This window comes from Lactuca sativa, chromosome 8 (assembly GCF_002870075.4).
Source record: "Lactuca sativa cultivar Salinas chromosome 8, Lsat_Salinas_v11, whole genome shotgun sequence".
Classification (NCBI taxonomy): domain Eukaryota; kingdom Viridiplantae; phylum Streptophyta; class Magnoliopsida; order Asterales; family Asteraceae; genus Lactuca; species Lactuca sativa.
Genome location: NC_056630.2, coordinates 77,151,822 through 77,166,917, shown reverse-complemented (window position 1 = coordinate 77,166,917; position 15,096 = coordinate 77,151,822). Strand labels below are relative to the sequence as shown.

Below are 15,096 nucleotides of genomic sequence, written 5' to 3'. Positions count from 1 at the left end.
TCGTTATTAAAAGTGAAAAAAATGACTTATCAAGGTAATTAACTTTTCGTTTTGTTCACATTTAGGCAATTTTCTTTTTTCGTACACATTTAACTATTTAACTTGTTAATTTGTTCACATATTAGCATTGTCACCTGCTATAGCCGGTGACATTGCCAATATGTAAACACATATAACAAGTTAAATGGTCAAATGTGTACAAAAATAAAGAAGTTACCTAAATGTGAACAAAGCGATAAAGATAATTACCCTCGTAAGTCATTTTCCCTAAAAATTTGTAACCACAAACTTATATGCTTATGCAAGTTTTCTTTATCTCAATCAAAAAAAGTGGTTTACGGGACAAGACTATTCCACACAGCACATGCAATTCTATTTCACCACAATCTTTTAACAAATTGGAATTGAATAAAATGCAGTATTTGACAAATAAGCATTTCCATTTCAATAAATCATAGATACATTATAAATATTTTTAAGTGATAGCTACAATTATAAGCTGGGAATTTAAAACCGTGACTAAATATGAAACTGTTAGATGGGTTGAGCATGTCAAATGAGTGGAAATCTAATGCTTACAAGCTTCTAAATCACATTATTTAGAAATCATGTTATTATTTTGATATGTTCACACTTTATGATACATAAGAAAGTTCATTTAGTTTTATTATTATTTTTTGAAAATACTGGTATCAGACCTTGGCCTCCTAAATTACATGCAATATTCAGTTTGTTTATTTGTCTTATTTTATTATATGAAATAAATAATTTTAATTCATCACAACAATATTATAAGTTGCAAACTAAGCAGTATATCATTCATTACTACAGTATTCAAGTATTCTAGAAAATGTGATGAAACAAGTTTATCCACATGCTTTTGGTCTTTGTCTATATCTACTTTTCCCCAAAATAGGCATGGAAATCAATGTTTAATTTGTATCCACAAAATTGTATTTTTTGGTCATGAGCTAATACTTCCAATCTCTTGAATCACATTATTTATAAAAAACTATATTATTATTTTTATAAATTAAAATACACAAACTTGTGAATTTAAAAACTATATTATTGTTTTAATATATTTAAGTCAGAAATGATACATGTACTTGGGAATTTGTTCACAAGAAAATGATACATAAGACTTTGAAGTCAACATGGAAGTCAACAGACAATTTGTATCCACAAACTTGTATTGTTTTGGTCCAGGTTCACTTTTAATTTTCTGTTAATCAAAATAAGTGGTTTTGGTTCAAGTTTATTCCCCATAGCACACGTAATTACTTGGTCACAAGTCTTTAACAATGTATGAATTGAAAAAAAGCACAATATATATTGACAAACAAGCATTTATGTGTTTGAGAAATCAAAGATAGATTATAAATTTTTGTAAATTATTGTTCTATATTATAAAAATGATTTTTGGTTTCAACGATTTAAAAAAACTAGATACAACAGCAAGTTGTTTTTAGTATTATTTGATGTAATAATGTTAATGTGTCAAGGAAAGGAAACGTATTTTAATTTTTGATTTTTTAGCTTGTTCCTAACAGTATGCTGGAGAAGGGTACAAGACTTGACATTGTATTTTGTGGAGTGTTTATGAAAATAAAATTTTAATTTATAACAGAAAATTTACAAGTTACAAATATGATGACTAAGTTGCCCATGCATGTGATGTGATGTGATGAAACAAGTTATTGTGATGGGAGACTTGGAAGTCAAATGAAAATTTGACCAAAACAAGACATGGAAATCAATTGTTGATTTGTATCCACAAAATTGTATTGATTTGGTCATGGGCTATTTTTCTTTTTAATTCTCTCAATCAAAGAAAGTGATTTTTGGCTAAATCAATTCCCCATGTCACACGTAAATGCATTTGCCCACAAAAACAATATATATGATGGTTTTAAGACTTATCATAATTAAAGATTATAAACTTGATTTTGAAATTTAATGATTTACAGAAATACCTAAAATATATATATATTTTTTTATTTTAAAACTTATTCAAAGTGTAATCTAATACTTACAATCTCCTGAATCACATTATTTTAAAACTATATTGTTATTTTTATGTATTAAAGTCAGGAATGATACAGGAACATGTGAATTTAAAAAACTACATTATTATTTCAATATATTTAAGTGGGAAATGATACACGAACTTGTGAATAGGTTAGCAGGCCAATGGTAACATGATAGGTCTAAATAGTTTCATGGTGGACCTCACATATATATGATTCTTAAAGTCCACAAAGGATCCCCCAAAAGTTTATGTTTTATCATTATTTTTCGACACTTGGTTTATTTAATTATTTTATTAAAGTGTACTGTGGTGTATCCGAGATATTGTGTTTTTCAACTATTATGAGATTCACATAGAAAAACTCACCCACTTGAGTTAGAAAAAACTGACCTGTAACATGGTTTGGAGGATAATATATGATGCATCTTCAATGACCTAAAGAAACAAATCGAATAAAGTAAAGGGCAAGGTTAGTCGTTATCTATATATAAAACCCTCAAAACACATAATAAAATTAAAAAGGGGTTACCCTGCAAGAAAAAACTAAAACTTGTTGGGTTAATCTTTGATGGTTCAAGTCGGGTTAATTGGGTTTTAGTGATGGGTCACGGGTTGGTTTTAGGCAGATTCATTTAGTTGCTGATGTGATCATATGTTGACCAAGTATGAAGGAGAATAATGGGGGCTTAGTTGCCACTTTGATAGGAAGCACATGCCTGTAAGTTTTGTAGTATTTTTCGTTTGTTTGTTTGGCTATATATAGCTCTCTTTCTAATCTATTTTAGTATGAGGAATACACAGAAAATGAGTCCAAAACACCCTCTTTTTTTCCCTGTTTCGTTTTTCACTTTAGGATAGCAGATTTGTGTTGTGTTTTGGCACCCATGTGTGTAGCTTTTGTTCCAACAAAACTAAAGAAACAAGGAAAGCATAATTACGCAACAGATAATGAATACATAAGAGCTTTTTCATGCTCTATAATGATAAAAAAAAGAACCTACAAAATGAGAATGTTTTGGATAGCTAAAATGTTTGTATACCCTACAGTAAAGTAAGTAATTAACAACATGTAGAACTTTTGAAAGCCCACTAGTCAGCAGATTTAAAAAGAATAATAATATCTTGCAAGAAATTACCTTTCCAATTAAAATGGATTTTGCATTCTTGAAGCTATCACCAAATCTTTGACATTCGCCAGATGCCTATTTGCAACGTTTTCACCTGATATATGAATTGACAAATTTAATTTGTTGCTCTGTTTTATAATATAACCTACTTAATTATAACAAAAAGAATGCTCAAAGACATTCCAATAAAAACATACAATATTTTTGGATAAGGGATAAGATTGTAATTTTACTTGGAACAGGTCCAAAATTGTTATAGAACATCAGATTAAGGACCAACAAATTTATCCATGGATCTGTTTGTTGAAAGGAGACAGTAGGTCTTTACCAGATAGTACAAATTCGGTGCTATTGAAGAAGCAGTTATCTCTGTAAAATTTTGAATAGAAATTGCTTACAAGGAAGAAGGATAATTGAAGGGTAGCATTCAAAAGTAACTTGGTTGATGCCTCAAAAGATGATGAATATGTACCATACATGGTGAGAAAACTGAGCAAAATGATGAGATGCTTCTAAAGAAAACAAGGAAGCAAGATTGTAGAGATGAACAATAACTCTATTAAGCAAAAGACCATGCATGCTTCGATGACTCATCCCTAAAATCTAAAAGAAATCAACACAAAGGATATGAAGTCTGTGTACATTGACAAACTAAATGTCCATTCTCTAATAAAACAAGCTTTCAATCAAATATTCATCATTGATATCTGTGCAAATTGACAAGGAACATCAAGAAATTGCTCAAATACATATCAAGGGCTTGAACACCCGAGGAAATAACTAGTAATAACACAACTATCTTGGTCAAACCAAAAAAAAAAAATAGGTGATGCAAATAAAAAAACTCAAGCAATACAATATGTTATGGTATGTTTTCACTAAGGAAATGTCCAAGGATATTTGAGGAAATATATTCGACTAAATGTTCTAAAATCTACCTCTTCTTTGGTAAGAATTGTTCATGCACAAACTCCCACCTGTTTGTATCAATCATGCAGGACAAAAAAACAGGTAAAATATTACAATGATGTTAAAAATCAGAAATTACAGATAGATGGAAAAATTACAAGGAAAATGAGCTAGATACATAGAAACAAAATAAGGATGACATTTTACATACTGATTAATCTTAATCTAATCTCATAACCAAATAATCAAACAAGACCACTACCATTGCATATTCATACAAGCAGACCATAATCTTATCCAAATACCAAATCCAACAAAAAATTTCCACCTTTCACCCACACATCTTCCTTCTATACATGAAAAACTAGAAAATTTACAAATGAAGAAATAAATAATGAGTAGATTACCTGGTTCTTACTTACTAGGACAAATGTAGATGAAAGCTGATAACATATATATATATATATATATATATATATATATATATATATATATATTTGAGAACTACTTGCATTCCATAGTAGTATAATCTACAACTTGATCATGTCTAAATACCCAATTCAGTATAGATTTGTAAATTGGCACCTCTAAACAACACCCGTATTACAAGTCATACAAATTCAAAATACAAAAAGTATTGTATTAGGATAAGCATAAAAGGAATCGATGAATTCAGCATGGAATCTGAAAGGTCAAGGACTCTTAGGAAACTCATGTTTCTCAATACAGATGGAAATATGCCTCCAAGTGGATTGCAGCTAAGATCTAGGTGTTGGATGTTAGAAAGTGTACTAAAATTAAGATGATGGGAAGATAGATGCGTTTTATCAAGCCCACAACCAGACAAATGCAGCTCTGACAAAGAAGGGATCACGCTTATAGTAGCTTTGGAAAGTTAGAGATGTCATGTTTTGAAAAAGGCCAGGGAGTGGACCTTTACAAGAATTGTAGCGAAGATGGAGGTATTTTAACGAGGGAATCATGTGAAGCACCATGTCCCAGTTCTGTGCTCGACTAAGATCCACTGCACTCAAGTAGAGAAGCTGGAGTGACGAAAGGCTAAAGGCCCACGCCATATCATCTGCCTTCAGAAAGTTTTCATAATAGTTTGAACTGAGATCAAGAACCTTTAAATTAGAAAAGATTTCCAATGTGAGGAGGAATAATACCACCAAAACCAGCATAAGAGAGATTGAGGTAGCTCCGGTGTTTCAAGGATCCAATGAACTCTGGTATATGACTTCCTTCAAAAAAAAAAAAAAAAAAAAAAAAACGATTCCCACTCAAGTCGAGGTATTTGAGATGCCTCAACTCTGCCAAAGAGGAGCTCACCTTTTTACCAACTAAGTAGTCATAGAAGTAATCTCCTTTGAGATGAAGGCGTTGAACATTTCCAGTGACACCATCACACTGGATTCCATAATGATCATCAACACTAAGTTTGAACTTGAGAAGAGCAACTTTCTCTTGCTCAGAGCAAATGACACTAACATTTCCAGCCCCCACACAACTTGCTCATCATTTAGTTGATTCTTTTTACTTAATTTGACATCATCCTATAGTTTTAGCATATATATATATATATATATATATATATATATATATATATATATATATATATATATATATATATATATATATATATATATATATATATATATATATATATTCTCAATTTCATTACTTAACATTGCCTAATTCACTCAAATCATCATTACTCATTTTAATCGAGAAATTGACAAAATTAGGTCAGGAAACACAATCTCAACTCAACTTTCTTCTAAGTTAGTTCTATGTCTTGATTTAGCTTACATCCCAACAACTAAACATCTTACAACCATTAATTTAACACAACTTAAGCAAACTTTACAAATATAATCAACATACCTTGACTAAATCGGCTCCCAGTTCAACCCAGAATGATTTCTCCTCAATATTACAAGTCATATGCTTAAATCGACTATACTATGATTTTCAATTCACTGATTGAGTTCACGAATTCTCCGTCTTTCGTCTTTCGCTTTACTCGAACTTCCTCGTTTTCATCTGATACGAGATCTGGTCATATTTCCGTTATTTAATATATATTTAATTCATTTTAGAGTAAAATACATGTTTGGTCCCTATGGTGTTGCGAAAATAGCGATTTTGGTCCTACTATTCGCATTTTGTCATGGGTGATCCCTATGAAGGGTTTTGTTAACACCGGTAGTCCCTGCATTGTTAAATCTAACAGTTTAGATGTTATACTTTTACATCCCGTTCCCGAGTTCAACTTAACGAGAGAAAGAAAAGAAAATAAGTGGAAATGAAAAGAAAATAAAAGAGATTGGTGTTCCCGAGTTTCATTAAAAGAGAGAAGTGGAAATGAGAAGAAATTTTTTTTTCATTTCCTTCGAACTCGGAAACACTTCTTTTGAACTCGGAAACATAGAATAATGAATATTTTCCATCCCCTCCTTTTCTCTCAAAATTTTCCTTCTCTTTCCTTTATTGAATTTACAAAAAAAAAAAAAATCATGAACAAGGCGTTAAGGGTACATGCAACCTACTTTGATCTATGTCATAACACTATTGAAGCAACATATTGTTGAACATCAAATCTTTTAAACCCTTACGAAAATTAAATTCACAAAATTACATATCTCTGATTTGTTATTGTAAAAAAATAAAAAATAAAAAAAAATCTTTGATTCCAACAAAACAATCCAAAAGTCTATTTGAAAACAAGCTTTAATTGTGTACGAACCTCTAATGATTCATTCCCACAACATAAGAACCCTAAAAATATTAGGAGAGAGGGAAGAGAGGATCAATTTTCGGATCTGGTATCTAGGAATAGAGTAATTGAAAATTCCAAAGTATAAGACGCTATTTATAGCTGAGTATGAGACATCTAGAAACCCTTATTTGAATATAAAATAATATTATCTCAAATAAGACAGTTATCTAGTTCCTTAATTATCTAAATGGAGGCCATCGGAAACCCTTTTAGGGTCTCCAACACCATCCATAGGATGAAGTTCTGGAACCTCTTCTCTGTTTAACTTTTGAACAATTACAACTTTAGTCCTTTAACCTTTAATTAATTCTAATTAACCCATAATTAAATCCAAATTAATTATAACTATTTCTAATTAGTATATTAATAAATCGTTTATCTCTCTCCAATAAACAATCTAAGCAATTTCTTAATCATGGGGGTTGATGGGTTATGAGTATATCTACAATCTTATGTGATCATGCAACCATAATTGCTTTGGATCTAAGTTTTTCACTAATTGACACATGCAAATTGAATACCAGAGTAATAACCCTAGAAACTAGCATACAAATCGGAATTCATGTATAAAATAGGGTTAGAAGATTACCTTATTTATTATGTAGTAATAACAAGACAATCTTGAAGATCCTTGACTCTTGAAAGCTTAGTGCCCCAAATGTTGCACCTCTAATGGCTCACAAACACTTTATGTAAGAGGATGAGAGGAGAGAGGAGGAGATTCACTTAGAATTCGGCTAGGGTTCTTCCAAGGGTCAGGTTGGCCGAAAATCCAAGAGAAACACTCCTTATATACTTTTGGTTACTGGGGTTTTCAGGTGGAAACCCTAATTTCCTGCTTAGGGCTTAAGCACCTCATGGACTCCTCATATGAGGCCTTGGACGAAAATCTCATAGGGCCTCTTATAATTTTTGTCCACTCCATCATAAGGAGTCCAATAGCCTAGTTTCATAACTATCAATGATTTGCAAAACATCCCCTCCATTATTAATCAGTTCCTTTAATCCCAAAATTAATCTCAGATTAATTTCTAATTAATTACTAATTAATAATATGATTTCTAATTAATATATTATTTTCATAATACATTAATAAATTAATTATTCCAAATAATAAATTTAACTTTTCTCTCCAAAAATCATCATGTCAAGTTGCATGAGTAAAGGCAACCCAAAATGATCATGTTACTATCAAATCAAGTATAGACCAATTATAGTTATGGATTAGACACTTAATCCAACAAGGGCAACCTAAAAAGGACTTACTTTTATTTATAAACATTACACCAATTTAGTTAGGACCTTAGACACCTTAATCCAACAGATATTACATAAATAAGCTGATTTTTATTTGATTATATTAAGCACCAAACTAAATATAATTTGCATTGGTATTAGGCAAATAACACAAGCTAAAATATGTACTAAAAAGTAATCGTTGAATCTTAGGAAAAACAAATAAATGGGCAACTAAAATGAAAATAAATAAAGAATGTGATTAATCTTTTCATGTAACCTTCAAGAGGAATTCGGTACAAATTTGGTTAAAAGTATAATGTGAGTTATTCGAAATATAAGCAGGAGTTTTTTTAATCGGGTCATTATGTACAAGTTCCAAAACAGCTGAATTTCTATTGACACTATGAAAGGGATGTTTTGTCACTTTTGTAAGCATGCATGTGTTACATTTATCAGTTGCCATATCAAAGATTGGAATTAATCCATCTTTTGACATCTCATGCATCCTTTTAAAGTTGACATGACCTAATCTTACATGCCAAAGCATAGATTTATCAACATTAGAAACAAAGGATACAAATGCAAAATTTTGAACAGGTAATGATTTGTCAACAAGATTTAAACGAAACATTCTATTATTTAAATATCCAAAGCCAATAAACATTCCACCCTTAGACAAAACAAACTTATCCGACTCAATAACTTGTTTAAAATCAGCAGAATTCAAACAAATAGAACTAACAAGATTCTTGCAAATCTTGGGAACAAACAAAACATCAAATAACTTAATTGTCTTTCCAAAAGTAAATTCAAGACACATGACACCTAAACCACAAACAGGTATAAAAGAATCGTCTCCCATTTTCAGCACCGACCCATCTTCAAGCGGAGTTAATGATTCAAATATTCGTTTATCCTTGCATACATGGTTCTTTGCTCCGAAGTCGATCCACCAAGCAACATCATCATCTTGCACATAGAATGATTCAGGGATAAATGAAACATAGTAAACATAATTTTGATTAGAATTATCAAAGTTAGTCAAAAACTGGCCTCCTTTAACTTGGGCCGAAGACCCGTTCACTTTCCCATTGACTCCATTGTTTCCAGCACCATTGTTGCCCAAATTCAAACGACAATCACGCTTGCAATGCCCAACCTGATTGCACCTCCAACAAACCAGATCCTTTCTCTTTTTGTTGGAGTTGCTTGGGACATGTTCCTACTTACGTATGTCATGTCCTTTATGGTTCTGGTTCCTTGGTTTGTTTTCAACCATATGAACCGAGGGCTATCCAGGCTCAACTTTTCCTTTGGGTTTTTCAGATTTGTCACTTTCCTTCGTACGAAGAGATTCTTCAATACGAATGTGACTAGCAAGTTGAACCAAAGACAGTTCCTCCTTTTGATGTTTCTGTTGGATTAGTGTCTAAGTCCATAACTATTTTGGTATGTACTTGACCCGATGGTGCATGGTCCTTTTGGGTTACCTTCACACCGGTGACTAGACAGGATGCTTGTTGAGGAGAGAGGCTGGTTTATTGTTAAGAATAATAAATTGGGGTATAAATATGATTTGTTAATATATTATATGATTAATATATTAATTTGGAATCATATTATTAATTAGTATATTAATAATACTGTAATGTAGAAATAGCAATGTACTTTCCATACTCATACACATACATAAATAGTATATTAATAATACTATAATGTAGAGTGAATTGGAGAGGGTGCGAATAGCTCTAGAGTATTAAGAGGAAAATAAAGTTCAAGCTGAAAGAGATAAGGTGCTACAAATGCAAGTGTTGCATTCTTCATTTCAACGATGGAAGCTGCTAATAAAGGAAATGGAAGAAGCCGCATGAAATAGATTTTTTGTATGAAACACATAGTAGATTAGATTAACGCAAATTTATATATTGTAAGAAATAGAATTATATGACATTAAATTTTATTCAATGGATTGTATTTTTTGTATATGGTATTTTATTTCTATTATGAGATATTAAATGCAAATTTAATTTAAAAATTAATAAATATATAAAAATATTTTTTTTAACATTTTAATTTACGATACGCAAAAATGTGTGTCATCTTCCTTTATGACATGACCTTTCTTGATAGTGGCTTTAATGATACGCATTGCGCGTCATAAATGCGCGTCGTCTCTCTTTATGACATGGCCTTCATTGACACGCATTTGCGCGTCGTCTGAGCGTTTTACGACGCGCAATGAGCGTCGTAAAAGGCCTTTTTTCTAGTAGTGAGGAACTAATTGTTATTACTATATAACAACAAAAGGTATGTATTCTATTCTTTTATATGGATTTTGAAAATAATAGTAGCATGCCAGGTTTCTTTTTGTGTTCATAAAGTTGTATAACTAATAGTGAAAACATAGATCCAATTCTAGGGTTGCATGCACACATAGGATTGTTTGTATAAACCCATCAGTTTCAATTTGTGTTTGAAGTCTTTCCAGGATGGATGCAGTTTGTCAATGATGGTTGACACAACAATGGACTCATCCATATTCATATGGTTCAGTTTAAAGTAATTGTATATGCCAAGGAGTTCATTGAATTGTTCAGTAACAGACCTTGAGTCGTCCATCTTATAATTGTTAAAGTTACTGACCAGAAACTTCTTGCTAGAAGCATCCTCGGTGATATACTTCAACTCAAGGGTGCCCCACAACTCCTTGGCACACAAGGCTTCACTATGGATATCAAATAAAGCCTCAGACATACCGTTAAGAATGTGACCTTTGCAGATGTAGTCATCGTTGTCCCACTTCTGTCTCCTTCTTATCTCTTCAATAGTCTCAACAACACCTTCCTCTGGCTCCGCTGGTCTTGGAGTACCAGCACCTATGCTGCTTTCAGAGTTGTCAACATGAAGTGCATCTTCTTCTTCCAGCTCCTGAAGTCGACGCCTTCGAACTTCTCCAGCTTTGCAAACTTAGTGGTTACCTCACGGATTGAGTCACCCATCTCCAAGAATAGTAAATATCAGTTTGAATGTTGGGAAATTTAGGGTTTATGGTGGAGATCTGGATACCAACTTGGATCGTAATATCACTTTCTGAACTGATATTTCTACCCTATGTCTGGGTTACAAGAAATTCATCCTAGGATAATCATAGTGGACACTTACGATTCTAGGCGCAGAAATCGTAAGCCAATATTCTAGAGGATTTTTGAAAGTATGATGAAAACGAGAGCTTAAGATCGTCCCATTTTTCTGAAAAGAATAGTCATTTATATAATAAACGATATTAGGGTTTCATTAGGGTTGGTCCGCTATGGATTCCTTTGGAAGGAAGTTAGGGTAATCCGGATTTTAATGAGGATTTTGGGTTACCAAAACTAACGAGTTTCATTACATTAGCTCACATGATAATTCAAATTACATAAAATGACATGGTCAAACTAAAATCACCAACATCTTACTCCTCTGCATATTGTTCTTTACACGAGAACCACAATGATTCTTTGTATCCTGGCTGCCACTGCAGGTAGCAACGCTGACACCAAATGTTCCGACGATGTAAGAACTTTATTTTGCTGTTCTGATGACCAGATATGTCCTCTGCACTGCCAACAACCGTTCTCACACACTCTGAGACCAAAATACTCGTTGTAGATCATCAACTACTCGAAATTGCTTTGCTTGTGATCAATCTTCTCAAAAAACAATGTCTCCTTGTTATCATCTTCGACAACCCCCATCGATGTCGCCCTCTGATCTAACCACCGCCTCTACGATTACAAAAGCCTAGTATAGGGTGGAGTTACCAGATTCTTTGTAGGGGTCGTTTATCACTGTTGTGTGTAACTCAACTCAATCGCCACCGTGTTTGGACAACATTAACCTCCTTCCAGTAACACACATGGGAGGAGCTCAGACGGTTCTGAACATGATAATCAATTTTCCTGAAGCTGGCTGACCACCGACCAGAAACCATTCCCAAATTCATCTTGAAAATTGACAAGCAGAAAGAACACATAATTTATATCAAGCGATTCTTTTTATATATCGAACTTCAAGTTAAATTTCCATGGGACTCTAAAACATGAAACGAAAAAAATTCGGTAAAATTTGATGATCAGAATCCCTAATAGAAAATCTCAATTTGTTTATACCTAAAATAGAAATAGAGTGATTATGTTCGATGAGAAACTAAACGGACAAAACACACAATCGAAGGAAGGCATCGAGAAATTGAGGAAAATGTTAGAAATAACTGAAATTGAAAAGGAAGGAGATGTGTATGAACACATGCGTCTCCTCTGTACGCGTTTCCTAAGTACTTCTCCATTGATCTTCTCTGTATGCACTAGAGTTTTGGTAATGGGGAGGCAGGGGATGAAACTGAGCAATGTGTATGTGTGTGTGTGTGCGCGCCTTTCTCTTGCCTTTATCTCCACATATGGGAAGACTTTTTAATTGTTATCAGTTTATCACTAAACCAACCGCCATATGATTGATATGTAGATGAAAGTTTGACAGATGGGAAGAAATTAGAATGACCAAGCTACATGTCAACACTTTCTAGCCAAATAAAAAAGGCAAATAACAAACTAACCGGTTATAATGGCTTTGTTACATAAATTAGCGGTAAAACACAACTTGGTTCCCTTCATATGCAAAAAATAATAATAATAATAATAAGATGACAAACTTTTTAAAATAAAAGTGATAAATTGGTTGGGCTAAAGTGACAAAGAAACAAACAGGTTGGGAGCACGTTGAAACTTATCCAAAGTGTAATCTAATACTTACAATCTCTTGAAATGATACACGAAATTATAAATTTAAATACCGATATTATGATTTCGATATATCTAAGTCGGAAATGAGATACACAAACATGTGGATTTGTTAATAGGAAAAGGGAAAATGTCATGTTATCCTAACGAACTTGTCAAGTTTGTTGTAAAAGGTCACCCAATTAATCTTTTTTGTACATTAAGGGAACGACATATAAATTGACCGGTTGAAATGGTCCCTTGACATGTAATAAAACGTTTCCATAACAAAGTAGTATTTTTACCGATGAGGTGGCTGCCTAGTCACAGCTTATGTGGCAATTGACTCTGGTCCACAGTCAACCCTTGGTCCCCAAGATTGGACACATCGTTACTGGTCTCTCTTATATAAATAAAGCAATGTCCTAATGAGTTTATCACGCCCACTTTGTTACCCTTATTGGTCTCTTCGTTTGTTCTTCCTTTCGTTTCCCACTTTGTGAGTCCATCGAACCACCACTTCGAGATCTGCAAGCATTAAAGAACACAACCCATAAACGTTTATTAGAATAATTGCTACAATGCACATGATGAAAGTTAATTGTAAAAAAACATATATGAATGGAACAAGAATGGTTTGACTTTGACTGTAGGTAGCAACTAAATTACAACATAACCTATATATGGTATGTATCTAATACTGACTAACAAAGTATGCAAGTACAACCAGGGACACCCTTTATACCAGAAATGTAACTTCTAGCAACCTTAAAACAAATGTGACATGAAATATAAGTCATAAGATGAAAGATACATAACCTAAAACAATTTCATTAAAACAGAGGGAGTATATAATATTTCTCTTTAAGGCTAAACACACTAAGTTGATCAAATGAAGGCATCACCTGAGTTAGCATTCACACACAGATCGAGAAGCTGCAAAACAAAGAATCAAGCCAATCAATGCATGATTTTGGGTCAATTATAAAATTAACGACCATAGCTAAACATGCTGTAGAATATCACCAATCAATGCATGATTTTGGGTCGATTCTTGATTATTTCATCAATAATTGCAAATTATTGAGCATATTATGGTTTACACATGATATATATTAACATCAACCTAAAAATCCATTACCCATAAACACCAGTATGCCGGTTATGTATAATCTGAGTAAAAGATCGAAAGAACATAAAAACTCACAAGGACCTTGAAGTAGATGTAATCATCGGCGTTGAAGCACCTTCATAAAGATGAATATAGTACCAATTATTGATTGAAAAATGGAAAATTTCAAACTTCATGGTTGGATTCACAAAACAACAACCATGCTATTTTTACAAGAATTAGTATACAATACTTACCTAGTTCTTCATGATGTTAATTGGGTCATAAGGGCCTTGTAATGACCGATTGCTTCTTGTAAAACAGCACCCATTTGCTAATTTGTTAGTTATTCCAAAATCAAATGATTTTCGTGAAGAAAAATCACGAATTTACTTCAGAAAGGGAAGAACAGAATATTATCCAAAATTGAATTTATTACCCACCCATGTTCAAGGTAAGCTTTTGGACGTTGTACATTGAAATCAAGATCCCATCTTTGCAAAGAGATCAAGGAATTCTACCAGTGAAGTTGTTTTTGTGGAACCTCAAAACTACCAAATATGTAAGTTTTTTCCAGATACATTTGGGAATATTTCCACCGAGTTTATTGTCACCCAAATCTATGACTTCCTAAACTTGTAGATTCCCTAATTCCCGAGGAAGTTTACCGATAAAGCTATTGTTGTTCATAATTTAAGCAATATAATAATGAATTACGAGCAATTGAACATGGAACGCTACTAGAGAGCTGATTTGAGCTTAATCTCATGCAGATTCCAAACATAATTGGTAATTTTCACCTGATACAATAGACAAATTTAATAATTTATTGTTCCATTAAAAATATAACCAAAACTGCAAACAAATTTAATAAAAAGAATGTTCAAGGGCATTTTAATATATATATGTATATATATATATATATATATATATATATATATATATATATATATATATATATATATATATATAAACTTACAATATTTTTAGATGAAGGGTAAGATGGTAACATTACTTGGAACATGACCAAAATTGCTATAAAACATCAAAATAACCACCAAAATTGCAACAAATTCTTTTATTGTTTTGGAACAAAAATGCTTTTTTGAGGATAACTAGTCAAATCTATTCATAAGAAG

At 32.4% G+C, this 15,096-nt stretch overlaps 1 protein-coding gene across 3 annotated transcripts; it reads right to left on the bottom strand.

Annotated features, from left to right (window-relative positions):
• Nucleotides 1-2,037: 2,037 nt before the first annotated feature.
• On the bottom strand, nucleotides 2,038-6,110 carry LOC111876902 (receptor-like protein EIX2). 3 transcript variants are annotated; one of them, XM_052767067.1, is made up of 6 exons: nucleotides 5,956-6,110; nucleotides 5,238-5,478; nucleotides 5,003-5,149; nucleotides 4,098-4,136; nucleotides 3,169-3,253; nucleotides 2,051-2,467 (listed from the first exon to the last, which is right to left on the bottom strand). In XM_052767067.1, the coding sequence occupies exons 1-5, from the start codon at nucleotides 6,013-6,015 to the stop codon at nucleotides 3,177-3,179; spliced, it is 564 nt and encodes a 187-aa protein (XP_052623027.1). In that variant the 5' UTR covers nucleotides 6,016-6,110; the 3' UTR covers nucleotides 2,051-2,467; nucleotides 3,169-3,176. The 3 variants fall into 3 exon arrangements, 1 of the variants encoding a protein (XP_052623027.1); XR_008225974.1 differs by lacking the exons at nucleotides 5,003-5,149; nucleotides 5,238-5,478 and having other exon boundaries at nucleotides 2,038-2,467; XR_008225973.1 differs by lacking the exons at nucleotides 2,051-2,467; nucleotides 3,169-3,253 and having other exon boundaries at nucleotides 3,974-4,136; nucleotides 5,003-5,153.
• Between the last annotated feature and the right edge of the window lie 8,986 nt (nucleotides 6,111-15,096).

Bases quoted from the DNA above. Each gene is read 5' to 3' on its own strand.
- LOC111876902 (XM_052767067.1), bottom strand. From the start codon at position 6,015: ATGACTTGTAATATTGAGGAGAAATCATTCTGGGTTGAACTGGGAGCC. The intron at 5,150-5,237 runs GTATTATTCCTC...TTCTGAAGGCAG, and splicing joins CTCTTATGCTGGTTTTGGTG to ATGATATGGCGTGGGCCTTT. The intron at 3,254-4,097 runs GTAGATTTTAGA...TTCATATATCAG, and splicing joins CAATTCTTACCAAAGAAGAG to GTGAAAACGTTGCAAATAGG.